Here is a 13,029-nt window from a genome sequence, read left to right on the forward strand (position 1 = left end):
ATGATGTCCCACCCAGGGACAAAGTAAAAAAGTTTAAAAAAAATATTTACATGTGTAAAAAAAGAAAAACCTAAATAAAAAAAATATATATTGCTCCAATAAAAACATTTTTTTATCTAAATAAAAAAGCAAACAATAAAAGTACACATATTTAGTATCGCCGCGTCGTAACGACCCAACATATAAAACTGTCCCACTAGTTAACCTCTTCAGTGAAGACCGTAAAAAAATAAACGAGGCAAAAAACAACGCTTTATTATCATACCGCCAAACAAAAAGTGGAATAAGACGCGATCAAAAAGATGAATATAAACAAACATGGTACCGCTGAAAAAGTCATCTTGTCCATCATAAAACGAGCTGCCATACAGCATCATCAGCGAAAAGATAAAAAAGTTATAGTCCTTAGAATAAAGCAATGCAAAATAATAAATTTTTATATAAAATAGTTTTTATCGTATAAAAGCACCAAAACATAAAAAAATGATATAAATGAGGTATCGCTGTAATCGTACTAACCAGAAGAATGAAACTCCTTTATCAATTTTACCAAATGCGGAACGGTATAAATGCCCCCCCAAAATAAATTCATGAATTGCTGTTTTTTGGTCATTCTGCCTCACATAAATCAGAATAAAAAGCGATCGTAAAATGTCACGTGCCCGAAAATGGTACCAATACAAACGTCAACTCGGCCTGCAAAAAACAAGACCTCACATGACTCTGTGGACCAAAATATGGAAAAATTATAGCTCTCAAAATGTGGAAATGCAAAAACTATTTTTTTGCAATAAAAAACGTCTTTTAGTGTGTAACAGCTGCCAATCATAAAAATCCCCTAGAAAACCCGCTATAAATAGTAAATCAAACCTCCCTTCATCACCCCCTTAGTTAGGGAAAAATAATAAAACTAAAAAAATGTATTTATTTCTATTTTCCCAGTAGGGTTAGGGATAGGGTTGGGGCTATAGTTAGGGTTAGGGCTACAGTTAGAGTTGGAGCTAAAGTTAGGGTTAGGGTTGGGGCTAAAGTTAGTGTTAGAATTGGGGCTAAAGTTAGGGTTAGGGTTGGGGCTAAAGTTAGGGTTAAGGTTGGGGCTAAAGTTACGGATAGGCTAGTTTCACACTAGAGTTTTGCTGAGGGCTGCAGACTTCCTTCGTGAAGCTCCGCCCACGGCCGCACCTCCTCCGCTCAGCTCCGCCTACGTCCGCATGCAGCCTGCGTTCCTATCTTTAACATTAGGTATGCAGGTCGTGCAGATGTATGCGGATGCCTCCACATGCGTTGTTTTGATAATGCGGCGACACGCGCTGAACGCAGCTGGTTGGAATTTCTTTTTTTTCTCCGCATTGTCAAAACAACACATGTGGAGGCATCCGCATACATCCGCAAGACCTACGTACCTAATGTTAAAGATAAGCACGAAGGCCGCATGTGGATGTAGGCGGAGCTGAGCGGCGGAGGTTCAGCCATGTGTGGGGCTTCACAAAGGAAGTCTGCAGCCCTCCGCAGATCGGCAAAATGCAACTGTGAACTAGCCTTAGAGTAGGAGCTAAAGGTAGAGTTAGGGTTGGTTCTAAAGTTAGGGTTAGGATTGGGCTAAAGTTAGGGTTAGGGCTACAGTTAGTGTTGGGGCTAAAGTTAAGGGTTAGGGTTGGGGCTAAAGGTAGGGTTTGGGCTAAAGTTAGGGTTTGGATTACATTTATGGTTGGGATTAGGGTTGGGATTAGGGTTAGGGGTATGTCAGGGTTAGGGGTATGGTTAGGGTGATGGTTGGGATTAGGGTTGTGTTGGCCATAGGAGTGTGGTTAGAGTTGGGATTAGGGTTAGGGGTGTGTTGAGGTTAGAGGAGTGTTGGGTTAGGGGTGTGGTTAGGGTTGGGATTAGGGTTAGGGGTGTGTTCGGGTTAGGGGTATGGTTAGGGTTGGGATTAAGGTTAGGGGTGTGTTCAGGTTAGGGTTGCCATTAGAATTGAGGGGTTTCCACTGTTTAGACACATCAGGGGCTCTCCAAACGCAACATGGTGTCCGATCTCAATTCCAGCCAATTCTGCGTTGAAAACATAAAACAGTGATCCTTCCCTTCTGAGCTCTCCCGTGGGCCCAACCAGGGGTTTACCCCAACATATGGGGTATCAGCGTACTAAGGACAAATTGGACAACAACTTTTGTGGTCCAATTTCTCTTGTTACCCTTGGGAAAATACAAGACTGGGGGCTAAACCATAATTTTTGTGGAAAAAAAAGATTTTTTATTTTCACGGCTCAGCGTTATAAACTATAGTGAAACACATCTAGATAAGTTCCTTGGAGGTCTAGTTTCCAGTGTGGGGTCACTTGTGGGGTATTTCTACTGTTTAGGTACATCAGGGGCTCTGCAAATGCAACGTGTCGCCTGTAGACCAATCTATCTAAGTCTGCATTCCAAACTGAGCTCCTTCCCTTCCGAGCTCTGCCATGCGCCCAAACAGTGGTTTACCCCCACATATGGGGTATCAGCGTGCTCAGGACTAATGGGACAACAACTTTTGTGGTCCACTTTCTTCTGTTACCCTTCAGAAAATAAAAAAATGGGGGTGAAAAGATCATTTTTGTGAAAAAATATGATTTTTTATTTTCATGGCTCTACATTATAAACTTCTGTGAAGCACTTGGTGGGTCAAAGTGCTCACCACAAATCTAGATAAGTTCGTTAGGGGGTCTACTTTCAAAAATGGTGTCACTTGTGGGGGGTTTCAATGTTTAGGCATATCAGGGGCTCTCCAAGCGCGACATGGCATCCTATCTCAATTCCAGTCAATTTTGCATTGAAAAGTCAAACGGCTCTCTTTCCCTTCCGAGCTCTGCCACATATGGGGTATCAGCATACTCAGGACAAATTTTACAACAAATTTTTGGTTACAATTTGTCCTCTTACCCTTGGTAAAATAAAACAAATTCGAGCTGAAGTAAAAATTTTTGTGAAAAACAGTTAAATGTTCATTTTTTTTAACATTCCAAAAATTCCTGTGAAACACCTGAAGGGTTAATAAACTTCTTAAATGTGGTTTTGAGCACCTTGATGGGTGCAGTTTTTAGAATGGTGTCACACTTGGGTATTTTCTATCATATAGACCCCTCAAAGTTACTTCAAATGTGATGTAGTCCCTAAAAAAAATGGTGTTGTAAAAATGAGAAATTGCTGGTCACCTTTTAACCTTTATAGCTCCCTTACAAAAAAAAATTTTGGTTCCAAAATTGTGCTGATGTAAAGTAGACATATGCTAAATGTTCAATTTTATAAAAAGTGTCGCAAAGTGTCACAAAGGCTCAATATCCCTGCAGCGAATCCAACAATTTTCCACAAAAAATTGTAACAATCGTAAAATTCAATGCCACGTATATTCATAAGTATATACAGATTCGCGCTGGAGAAAAGCCGTTGAATTACTCTATAAATGTCCACAAAGTTGATGTGTCCTGGTGTTTGCAGATATATCAACTTTTGGACATTTATAGAGTAATTTAACAGCTTTTCTCCAGCGCGAATCTGTATATACTTATGTATATACGTGGCATTGAATAATATGCTAAATGCTACTTATTAAGTATTTTGTGTGACATATCTCTGTGATTTAAGGGCATAAAAATTAAAAGTTGGAAAATTGCAAAATTTTCAAAATTTTTGCCAAATTTCTGTTTTTTTTTCACAAATAAACGCAGGTAATATCAAAGAAATTTTATCACTGTCATGAAGTACAATATGTCAAGAGAAATCAGTGTCAGAATCATTAAGGTGCATTGAAGTGTTCCAGAGTTATAACCTCATAAAGGGACAGTGGACAGAATTGTAAAAATTGGCCTTGGGGTTAAGGGGTGAAAGAAAAATCTAGCTGGCTGCTTCTCATGGGCAGCTTGAATCAGGTGACAGGTTTCCTTAAACTAAGTGTTCAATTAGTTGAAAAGAATTGTAAGATCTGTAAATTCTGTGGGACATTATTATTATTACTGAATAAATACATATAGTACATCATAAGCAAGTATAAATGTAACCTCAAGTGAACCTTAAGGCTTTTGTCCACCAACAGGAACTATGTTTCATTTGCGTACCATATTGCAGTCCGTATAGCTTGGCTGCAGAATCACTCAAATAAGTGCACCTGGAAGAGAACATGGTCTGGGGGCATCTATTGTTGTTCAAGCGCTACATTAAAAAAAATCTGGTCACACAGATCGGAACTGTCCGGATGGGTACAAGTTGTCGTAATGGAATAGCTTTTATGCTTTTTTTTATCAATATAGCGTTAACTAACTATCCTAAGTTATTTACATATACTATTGACTTTTTACTTATTTACTTGCTGTAGAGTATATGCTTATTTTGCTTTTTATCTTGGGTTTTGTCTGTGAAATTAACACAGTGTGTATGAGCTCTTATACTTTGCACATATACCAGTTTATAGTCTAGCTTTTTTTTCTGTAATCTCTTGTACTTTGTATGAACAGGGGTCATTGCCTCCTTTCTGAGCTAACTATTCTGTCTGTATAGCTTCCCATGGATGTGTGTCTCAGTCTGGCCCTGTCCTGCTCTGCAGTTATTCACATTGACATTGTGTAACACATAAAACACCAAATAATATCCCTTACGGGGTCATGAAGGATGTAATATAGCAAAACCAAAAGAAAAAACCTTCACTCAGAGACCAAAAATTTGTTGAAAAGTATACAAATGTTTATTAAAGGTCAAACATACATAAACATAAAATCATGATAAAGGCCACCAGTGCAGAAACAACGGTGGGACACACACGGGCCTAGCCTCAGTATAAGTATATATATCCCCTGGACGAAGCATTTCCGTGCGAAACGCGCGTCAGGTGTGGTGGGTCTCCCGGGTCTATCCTCGTGGTAACTATGCTTATATATTGTTCTTCACATTTGTGCCTAAGTATATACTTTTGAATTTATTTTGTTGTTATTTATTGCAGCTTAGTTTGATTTGTTTCTGAGCCTAGTATGTGCAGCAATATCTAATGCATTAATGCACATTAATACAATTCAGTAGCATTTATTTGCACTATTTGCACATTAGCACTCTATTGCATTCTGATTATATGTCTCAGATGTAGCTCTATTATATGATATATGTATATATATATATATATATATACACTATTTTAGGCTGTATATCATACCTCCATCCTTGCTGTGTATATACTTATACTGAGGCTAGCCCCGTGTGTGTCCCACCGTTGTTTCTGCACTGGTGGCCTTTATCATGATTTTATGTTTATGTATGTTTGTCCTTTAATAAACATTTGTATACTTTTCAACAAATTTTTGGTCTCTGAGTGAAGGTTTTTTCTTTCGGTTTTATTGTGTAACACATGGTAAGGTTTTAATACTAGACAGCTCAGTACAGTCCTGTTGGGTACACCTTGTTGTGGTGGTATAACTTTAACACATCTTTGATCAAAATAGGATTCGCTAAGTTTCCTACGTTATTTACATTTCCTATTACTATTTTCTTTGTTACTTGAGTTAAGGTAAATGTGCATTTTGTATATATTTTTTTTTCCATTTTGTCTATGGTCATAATGTGAACCAGCGTTTAAACTTTGCACGTGTATCAGCTCATAGTCTAGCTCATTTTTGTTTGCTTTTTTGTAAAAAACAATATGTATAAACTTTTTGTATTTCTGGCCCTATTGATACTTACATCGGGACAATTCATCAAAGCTTTTACACCAGATTTATGAAGTAAAAGATTAAAAAGGAGTCTGCAGTAAAAAATTTGCAACTTTTGACATTCTCGTGCCATTTTCATACAGCTCCGGCAAAGTGGGGGTAGATGGGGAGGGTTGAGACCATTACTTGTTTCTTATGCAACCAAACATAGTTCTGTTTCATTAAGAGGTGTGTGACTCTTAGTGAACAAGGAGCATCTGACTTCAGCACACCCCGTCATCAAGACCAGCATGAAGATTGCTGTTCTTTATGAACTGAGGCAACAGTGTTCAGCATCTAAATGAGGGAGAGCAGAAATATGCTGGCATGGAAAAGGCACAGTGAAGGCATTGCAAAGATTGATAGTAATGGTACCTAAATTTAACAAAAAGGCAGAGGCTAAAAGTAAAAAAAATCTAAATAAATATGTATATATAGATGTGAAAATCAAAAATATTATTGAAGAATAAATTTCAATTGTCACATTTCCTTAGTTTTATTTATAACACTTGATATTTTCGTTCATTTTACCTGAGTGTTTCAGAAAGTGCAACAAATGGAACGATTTTAGTTACACCATGTGGAAAGCAAGATAATTAAGATAATTCAACAAAGCATAAGTCATTGACTGATGTCAAGTTTGTTATCAATATACTATTTTTTGTGCAGTAATATCCTAGTGATGTGTTATTTGAGTCAAAGAAGGTAACCTTTGATTAATCTGTAATTCTCAATTATATTGTTTTAAGATCAAAACACATGAGCTCTGTCAAATACTTGACTCACATAAGTGTAACTTATGCAAAATGGAGGAGCCTTGCTGCAAAATAGGGCATGGCTTAAACTGTCTAAAAAATTTGGGCACACAAAAGTGGCAGAAAGTAAGATGTGAGATGGTGCAAAGCTGGGCAAAAGTGTCCAAGGATGCAATTTACTCTCCTGCCACTTTGATACCTTTGCCGCATTTTCAGAGTGTCTAGTTTAGGTTTGCACTGTTGAAATATAGGACAGGATTAGTAAATCTGCCCCAGGCTGCTTTATGATAGCCTGTATATCGTGTGCCTCAGCCAGAATAAATGCATGCATTGTTAAAATTTGTAAGGCAAATACTCTAAATTCCCTGTGGCTTTGCAGCTGTATAATGAGATTGCTGATATGTACTGTATATTTAGATTCTTTAAACCTGCATCTACACTTTAACCCCTTAAAGACCTGCCCATTTTGTGCCTTAAGGGCAAAACTTTTTTTTTTTTTTTCATTTTTTTACAGTCACATGCCAGGAACCATAATACTTATATTTTTCATTGATGTAGCTGTGTTAGAGCTTCTTTTTTGAACAGTTAGATAGATTTGTCAGTGGTACCATTTTCAGGTAAATATAACTTGTGACCTAACTTTTATTATCTCCTTATGAGAAGAGGTAGAAAAAAAACAGCAATTCTGTGGTGGTTTTCAGTAGTACTCTTTGCTGGTATATATAACTTTTTGATCACGCTTTAATTTTTTATTACACTTTCTGGAAGGTGATATATACAAAAGTATATAAAAAAAATATTCTGGAATTTTTTTAGGGGGGATTGCACACTATTGCACACTATTTCCTATTTAGTTTAAGGACAGAGACAGACTGCCGTATAACTCGTGCGATGATTGCATCGCACTGCACGGACTGGCACCTCCCCTGACCTGTGTGCAAGTTTACAAAGCGAACCTCGCACGTGTTATACGGCAGTCTGTCTCTGCCCTAACAGACATGTTAACTTTATTCTGCAGGCAAATACAATAATGATAGTGCCCAATTAATGTGATCTGTTTTATATCTTAGTACTTAAACACAAATAAATAAACAATTTTTAGGTGCTTTGACAAGTTCCGAAAAACAACTTTTTTATTTTTCTATGGGCAAAATTGTGTGAGGCCTTATTTTCTCTGGGACAAGTTGTATTTTTCATTGGCTGTATTTTGTGCAAGTTCAGCTTTAAATTAATAAAACGTCATTTTTTGTGAGATTGTCAATTCTGGCATTGTTTTTTTATATTTATTCTTATGGAATTTACCATGTTGGATAAATAAGAGTATAGTTTCAATAGTATACAGTAGGTTACTACGCTACTATTTTAGTTTTTTTAAAGTTCTTTTAGGCAGGATGAACAAAAACAAGGCATTGTATTTTCTAAATATCTTTGTGTTTTTTACTGTGTTATAGTATGCATCATTATGGAAAACGTAATAACAAATTTGTGTAAGTTTTAAAGCATGTTCTATTTTTGTAGATTAAACTTTTTTGTGATTAGGAAAACTCAGATTTTGAAGAACTTGAAATTATTCATTTTTTAACCACTTAATGCATTTTTTTTTTTTACAAAGAGGACTTGAACATTCGTTTTTATGATCAAATAAGTAATCCATTAGATAATTTAATGCAGGGCATTACCTATACTTCCACAAGCTCAGAGACAATAGTAATGCCTGTTGCTGCCATAGTAATCTGTTGGCACCTCATCAATGTGGTATGAAGGTGCAAGTGGGATGACAGAGACAATGATCTCCCTTTATCAAACACTTCATTTTACACTTCCACAACTGACAGCAGCATATTAACATTTAAAATGGTAGGATCTGTAAGACAGTTTACAGCGACGTGTGAGGGGTTAATATGCTAGGATCAGTGAGGACACCAATCCTTGCTGTTTTAGCATGAGCCCAGATGGATATATCATTCATGCTCCAGCAAATAATTGCACAGTAACCGAGTCTTGGCCAAGGGATCAGCTTGACATACATACTGTATACAGAGAGTGAAATAAGTATTGAACAAATCACCAATTTTCTGAATAAATATACCTCTAAAGGTGATATTGAAAGACCTGATTCCAGGTCTTTCTGTATCTCTCCACAGGTGGTCCTTGGCTCTTGGATAACTCTTCTGATAATTATTTTCCTCTGTCTGAAATCTTGTGAGAAGCACCAGGTCGTGGTCGGTTTATAATTAGTGTTGAGCGATACCGTCCGATACTTGAAAGTATCGGTATCGGAAAGTATCGGCTGATACCGGCAAAGTATCGGATCTAATCCGATACCCGATACCAATACAAGTCAATGGGACACCAAGTATCGGACGGTATCCTGTATGGTTCCCAGGGTCTGAAGGAGAGGAAACTCTCCTTCAGGCCCTGGGATCCATATCAATGTGTAAAAGAAAGAATTAAAACAAAAAATAAGGATATACTCACCCTCCGACGCAGCCTGGACTTTACCGCCATAACCGGGAGCCGTTGTACCTAAGAATGCGCGCTTGAAGGGCCTTAGATGAGGTCACTGCGCTCTGATTGGCCCGTAGCGGTCGCGTGACCGCTACGCGACCAATCACAAAGCAGTGACGTCACCTAAGGTCTTTCAAGTGCTTGAAATACCTTAGAAGACGTCCGCAGCTTCTGATTGGTCGCGTAGCGGTCGCGTGACCGCTACGCGACCAATCACAAAGCAGTGACGTCTTCTAAGGTATTTCAAGCACTTGAAAGACCTTAGGTGACGTCACTGCTTTGTGATTGGTCACGTAGCGGTCACGCGACCGCTACGGACCAATCAGAGCGCAGTGACCTCATCTAAGGCCCTTCAAGCGCGCATTCTTAGGTACAACGGCTCCCGGTTACGGTGGTAAAGTCCAGGGGCCACCGGAGAGGTGAGTATATCCCTATTTTTTATTTTAATTCTTTCTTTTACACATTGATATTAATCCCGATACCGATTCCCGATACAACAAAAGTATCGGATCTCGGTATCGGAATTCCGATACCGGCAAGTATCGGCCGATACCCGATACTTGCGGTATCGGAATGCTCAACACTATTTATAATGAATTTTTTTTTCCACTTCCGTTTTATGGCCCCAAAAGTGCTCACTGGGACCTTCAGTAGTTTAGAAATTCTTCTATAATCAATACCCTCAATATACTTTGCAACAATAAGGTTGTGAAGGACTTGAGACAGGTCTTTGGTTTTACCTATCATGAGATGTTTCTTGTGAAGGCACCGTGATACTGGGACACCATTTTATGGACCATCAGTTGATATTAGTTTTTACTTAGTGGCAGGTTTGCTTTCTAATTACTGATAGATTTCACCTGGTGTAATGACTTTCCATAGCTTTTACACCTCTCTCTCTTCATGTGTTCAATAATTTTTCCTTCGTCATTGCTCATTTTTTTCATTTTTACACGTAATTTAATTATGGAATTCTATTATTTGATTTCTTTGCCTGTGTGAATTGGATGAGATTTATCGACATCTGGTGAGAATTTCATATCAATAGCACCTTTAGATATATATTTACTTAGAAAAATGGTCTAGTCTTAAATACTCATTTCACATGTTGTAAATGAAAAAGTATCCAATTTATGTCACGTATCTAATTGCACTTCCTTTCAATCTTAATTGGTGACAAGTTGAATACTTATTTTACCTGCTGTATCTGTCATACAACACAATGCAACGTGTTATTGACAGATCTATATGTCAAAAAATGGTTAAATCCCTACCAACATACAAAATTTCAAATGTAAAATAATTATTAAGCACAACTATAAGGTTGTCTGTGTTGTATAAACCTTTCCAATATTATTGTATATTGTATATCTGTGAAAGTTTAGAAAACTAATAAGAATATATTATTTACAAAATAAATAATTTTAATCTGTAAGGAAATGTTTGAAATAATAATATTGCTAACAATAATAATAATAGCATTAATCACAGTAATAATCCTAATAATAATCATCAGCATAAATATTATTAAAAAATAACATACAGATTTTAGATACAATATTATTTTATTATTTATTTTAAATGGCTAAATCACACAATATTTTGCATAGAGAGTATTTTGTCCAAGAGATAACTATTTTTAAAACTTTCTAGAAAAACCAAAGAATGAGAAGGTTTGTGAAAACATTACAGTTTGCCATCAGTTGGTTCTGGAAATTGTTCTGACAAGTTGCAAGAAGCACACTGCTTTTCCCACACGATAAAACATTTATGAATTGTTCAGTTGTGCTCAATGTGCATGCAAAGGGCACCCCATAGTACTGTCAAAATGTGCAAAGATACGGATTCTGTATTTACAATTCCAATATTCCAAGTAGCATCAAGGCTGCTAAAGTTATTTCTTTGAGATTTTTTTATCTGTACTATGGATAATTTGGCAATAAGTATCTAAAATACATGAAGTTGATGCTTAGGTTTTATGGTAGTTTTAGGTTGGTACTTCACACATATGAAGTGGATTGACATAAATAATAACTAAGCTTTCAGTGGTGTTTTGAGCATCTGTAAACTTGTTAAGGTTCATAAACTGTGGATAATAAGTCCCTGGATGCCATACTAAAATATTTAGCTTTATTTTAAACATTCGTTTCCAGAATAGTTTGATATTTATTGAAGTTACTTTGTATTTTAAGTCCACTTTTTTAAGTTTTGGTATTTTTGAAATATAATTCTCTTAAAATATGATTACCACAAATGATAAACCATTGATGGAGATGTGCCTCCTCATGGTAATTTCACCATCTTCTTCATTTTGTAAAACATTTACAAGTTCTTATATTGAGTACATAGTGGGTAAACAAACAACTATGTAGCAATTTGTCTCCTACCTTTTGCTTAATAATCATCTCATTGATTTCTTCCACATCTCCCACTGTCACAATTTGAGCCTTTATTACACGGTCCAGTAGGGTAAGCCAGTCTTTTAACTCAGCACAAGTCTTGCTGAACTCGGCTAACGCCGGTACCTCAAGGAGAAGTGAGGATGGCATTTCTGTACTTGTTCCTGTTGTTACAAGTGTCTGAGTTACCACCGAAACTGTTGGTGCAGGACCTATAGAAAAAGATACTGCCAGATTAGCTTTGGTTACATCTCAAATAAACATTTCTTTATTAATGTATCTTTTTTATTTTTGCAAAGCAAAGTTATTCTTTTTTAAACCTTTTATAATTAACCAACTTTGTTAGACAAACTTAAGTCCAGAAAATGTCTTCAACTGTTCTTTAGCTGTTCATTAAGCAAACTAGTAAAACCATTCCTTTAACTGATTATTGAAATACTTCTTTTATTTTTTTTTTTTTTTTATCAAACAATTGATTAAGCTTCTAGGCATTAAAGGGATTTTCAGCTTCATTATGTCACTTCCTCATACACTGTGCACTGCATCTTCCATAGCGCAGAATCAGCGCACATAAAGAGTAACTGTCATTTTAACAAAAGTTTGTAAATACACATGAAAATAAAAAAGTAAGTAATATATCTTATCAGAGAACTTTGCTGCTTTCTCCTCCAGGACTGATCATTCATTGTCAAAATTTTCAATTCACTGATAAAATCTGTATTGAATGAAGTCAGATATTTCCCATTAAAGACACAGGAGATGATACTGATAAGATTCTATGAAGAGGGAATTGGAGAGGAAGATTGTGGAGATCTACCTCTAACTCTCCATCCTCCTCTTCCCTCTACATGGAATCTCATCAGCAGCAACTGCCATCTCTAGTCTCAATAATCTAAAAATCTGTCTTCATTGAATACAGATTTTATACATGAATTGTGAATTTTGAAAATGAAAGATCAGTCCTGGAAGAGAAAGAAGCAGATTTCTCTGATGAAAAATACTACAAAGTTATTTGTTTTTACATGTACTATTGATTTATGAGATAAAAAATAAATTGACAGTATTCAAGGACAAATAAATCACAGTGTTACACCATAAAACTAACATAAAATACCTTGAATGGTGGCAACAATTTTTTGGAACCTGGACTTTTTGTGTTGTCACGCTAGTTTCAAGCAGCTCTACCAAAATGGAGTCGGTGATGGGATGGGCATGGATATGTCTGTCCATCAAACTCTTGGAAAGTGATGTTTTTATGCTAGAAATGTGACTCCAATCTTTGACTTGATTGTCATTTTGAGTGAGGTTCATGGAGGTCCTCAGAGGCTCACACCACTGATCTCATTTCTGCATGCCACTCATTAAGGCTGGTGTGCAAACGCCAGTCTTAGTGAATCAGGCCTTAATCTGCTTTATGGCAGCTTGTGTCTGTGCCTCCATAGAGAAAATAAAGACAGCTATTAATGGAAGTTTTTATTATGCTGGTACATTTATAGGGAAACAGCAGTATATATATATGAACCTCTGGACTGATAGAATATGATCAGCCCAGCCAATCTCTGTGGTAGCTAAACGCTGACATAAACTGAACATTGAGTAATTATGGGGTCACTGAGAGGCCACAGAAAATGTATTTTTCTTATAGGTTCTCCTCCCTAATAGC

General features: G+C 36.6%; 1 protein-coding gene across 7 annotated transcripts in view; it reads right to left on the reverse strand.

Annotated features, from left to right (window-relative positions):
- DMD (dystrophin) overlaps positions 1–13,029 on the reverse strand; it is a 3,762,639-nt gene that overhangs the window by 1,220,554 nt on the left and 2,529,056 nt on the right. For all 7 annotated transcript variants that reach the window (XM_077296691.1, XM_077296689.1, XM_077296692.1 and 4 more), the window contains one exon: positions 11,355–11,578. In XM_077296691.1, coding sequence (XP_077152806.1) covers positions 11,355–11,578 — 224 coding nt within the window. The remainder of the gene's footprint in view (positions 1–11,354; positions 11,579–13,029) is intronic.

The sequence above is a fragment of the Ranitomeya variabilis genome, chromosome 3 (genome assembly GCF_051348905.1).
Source record: "Ranitomeya variabilis isolate aRanVar5 chromosome 3, aRanVar5.hap1, whole genome shotgun sequence".
Taxonomy (NCBI): domain Eukaryota; kingdom Metazoa; phylum Chordata; class Amphibia; order Anura; family Dendrobatidae; genus Ranitomeya; species Ranitomeya variabilis.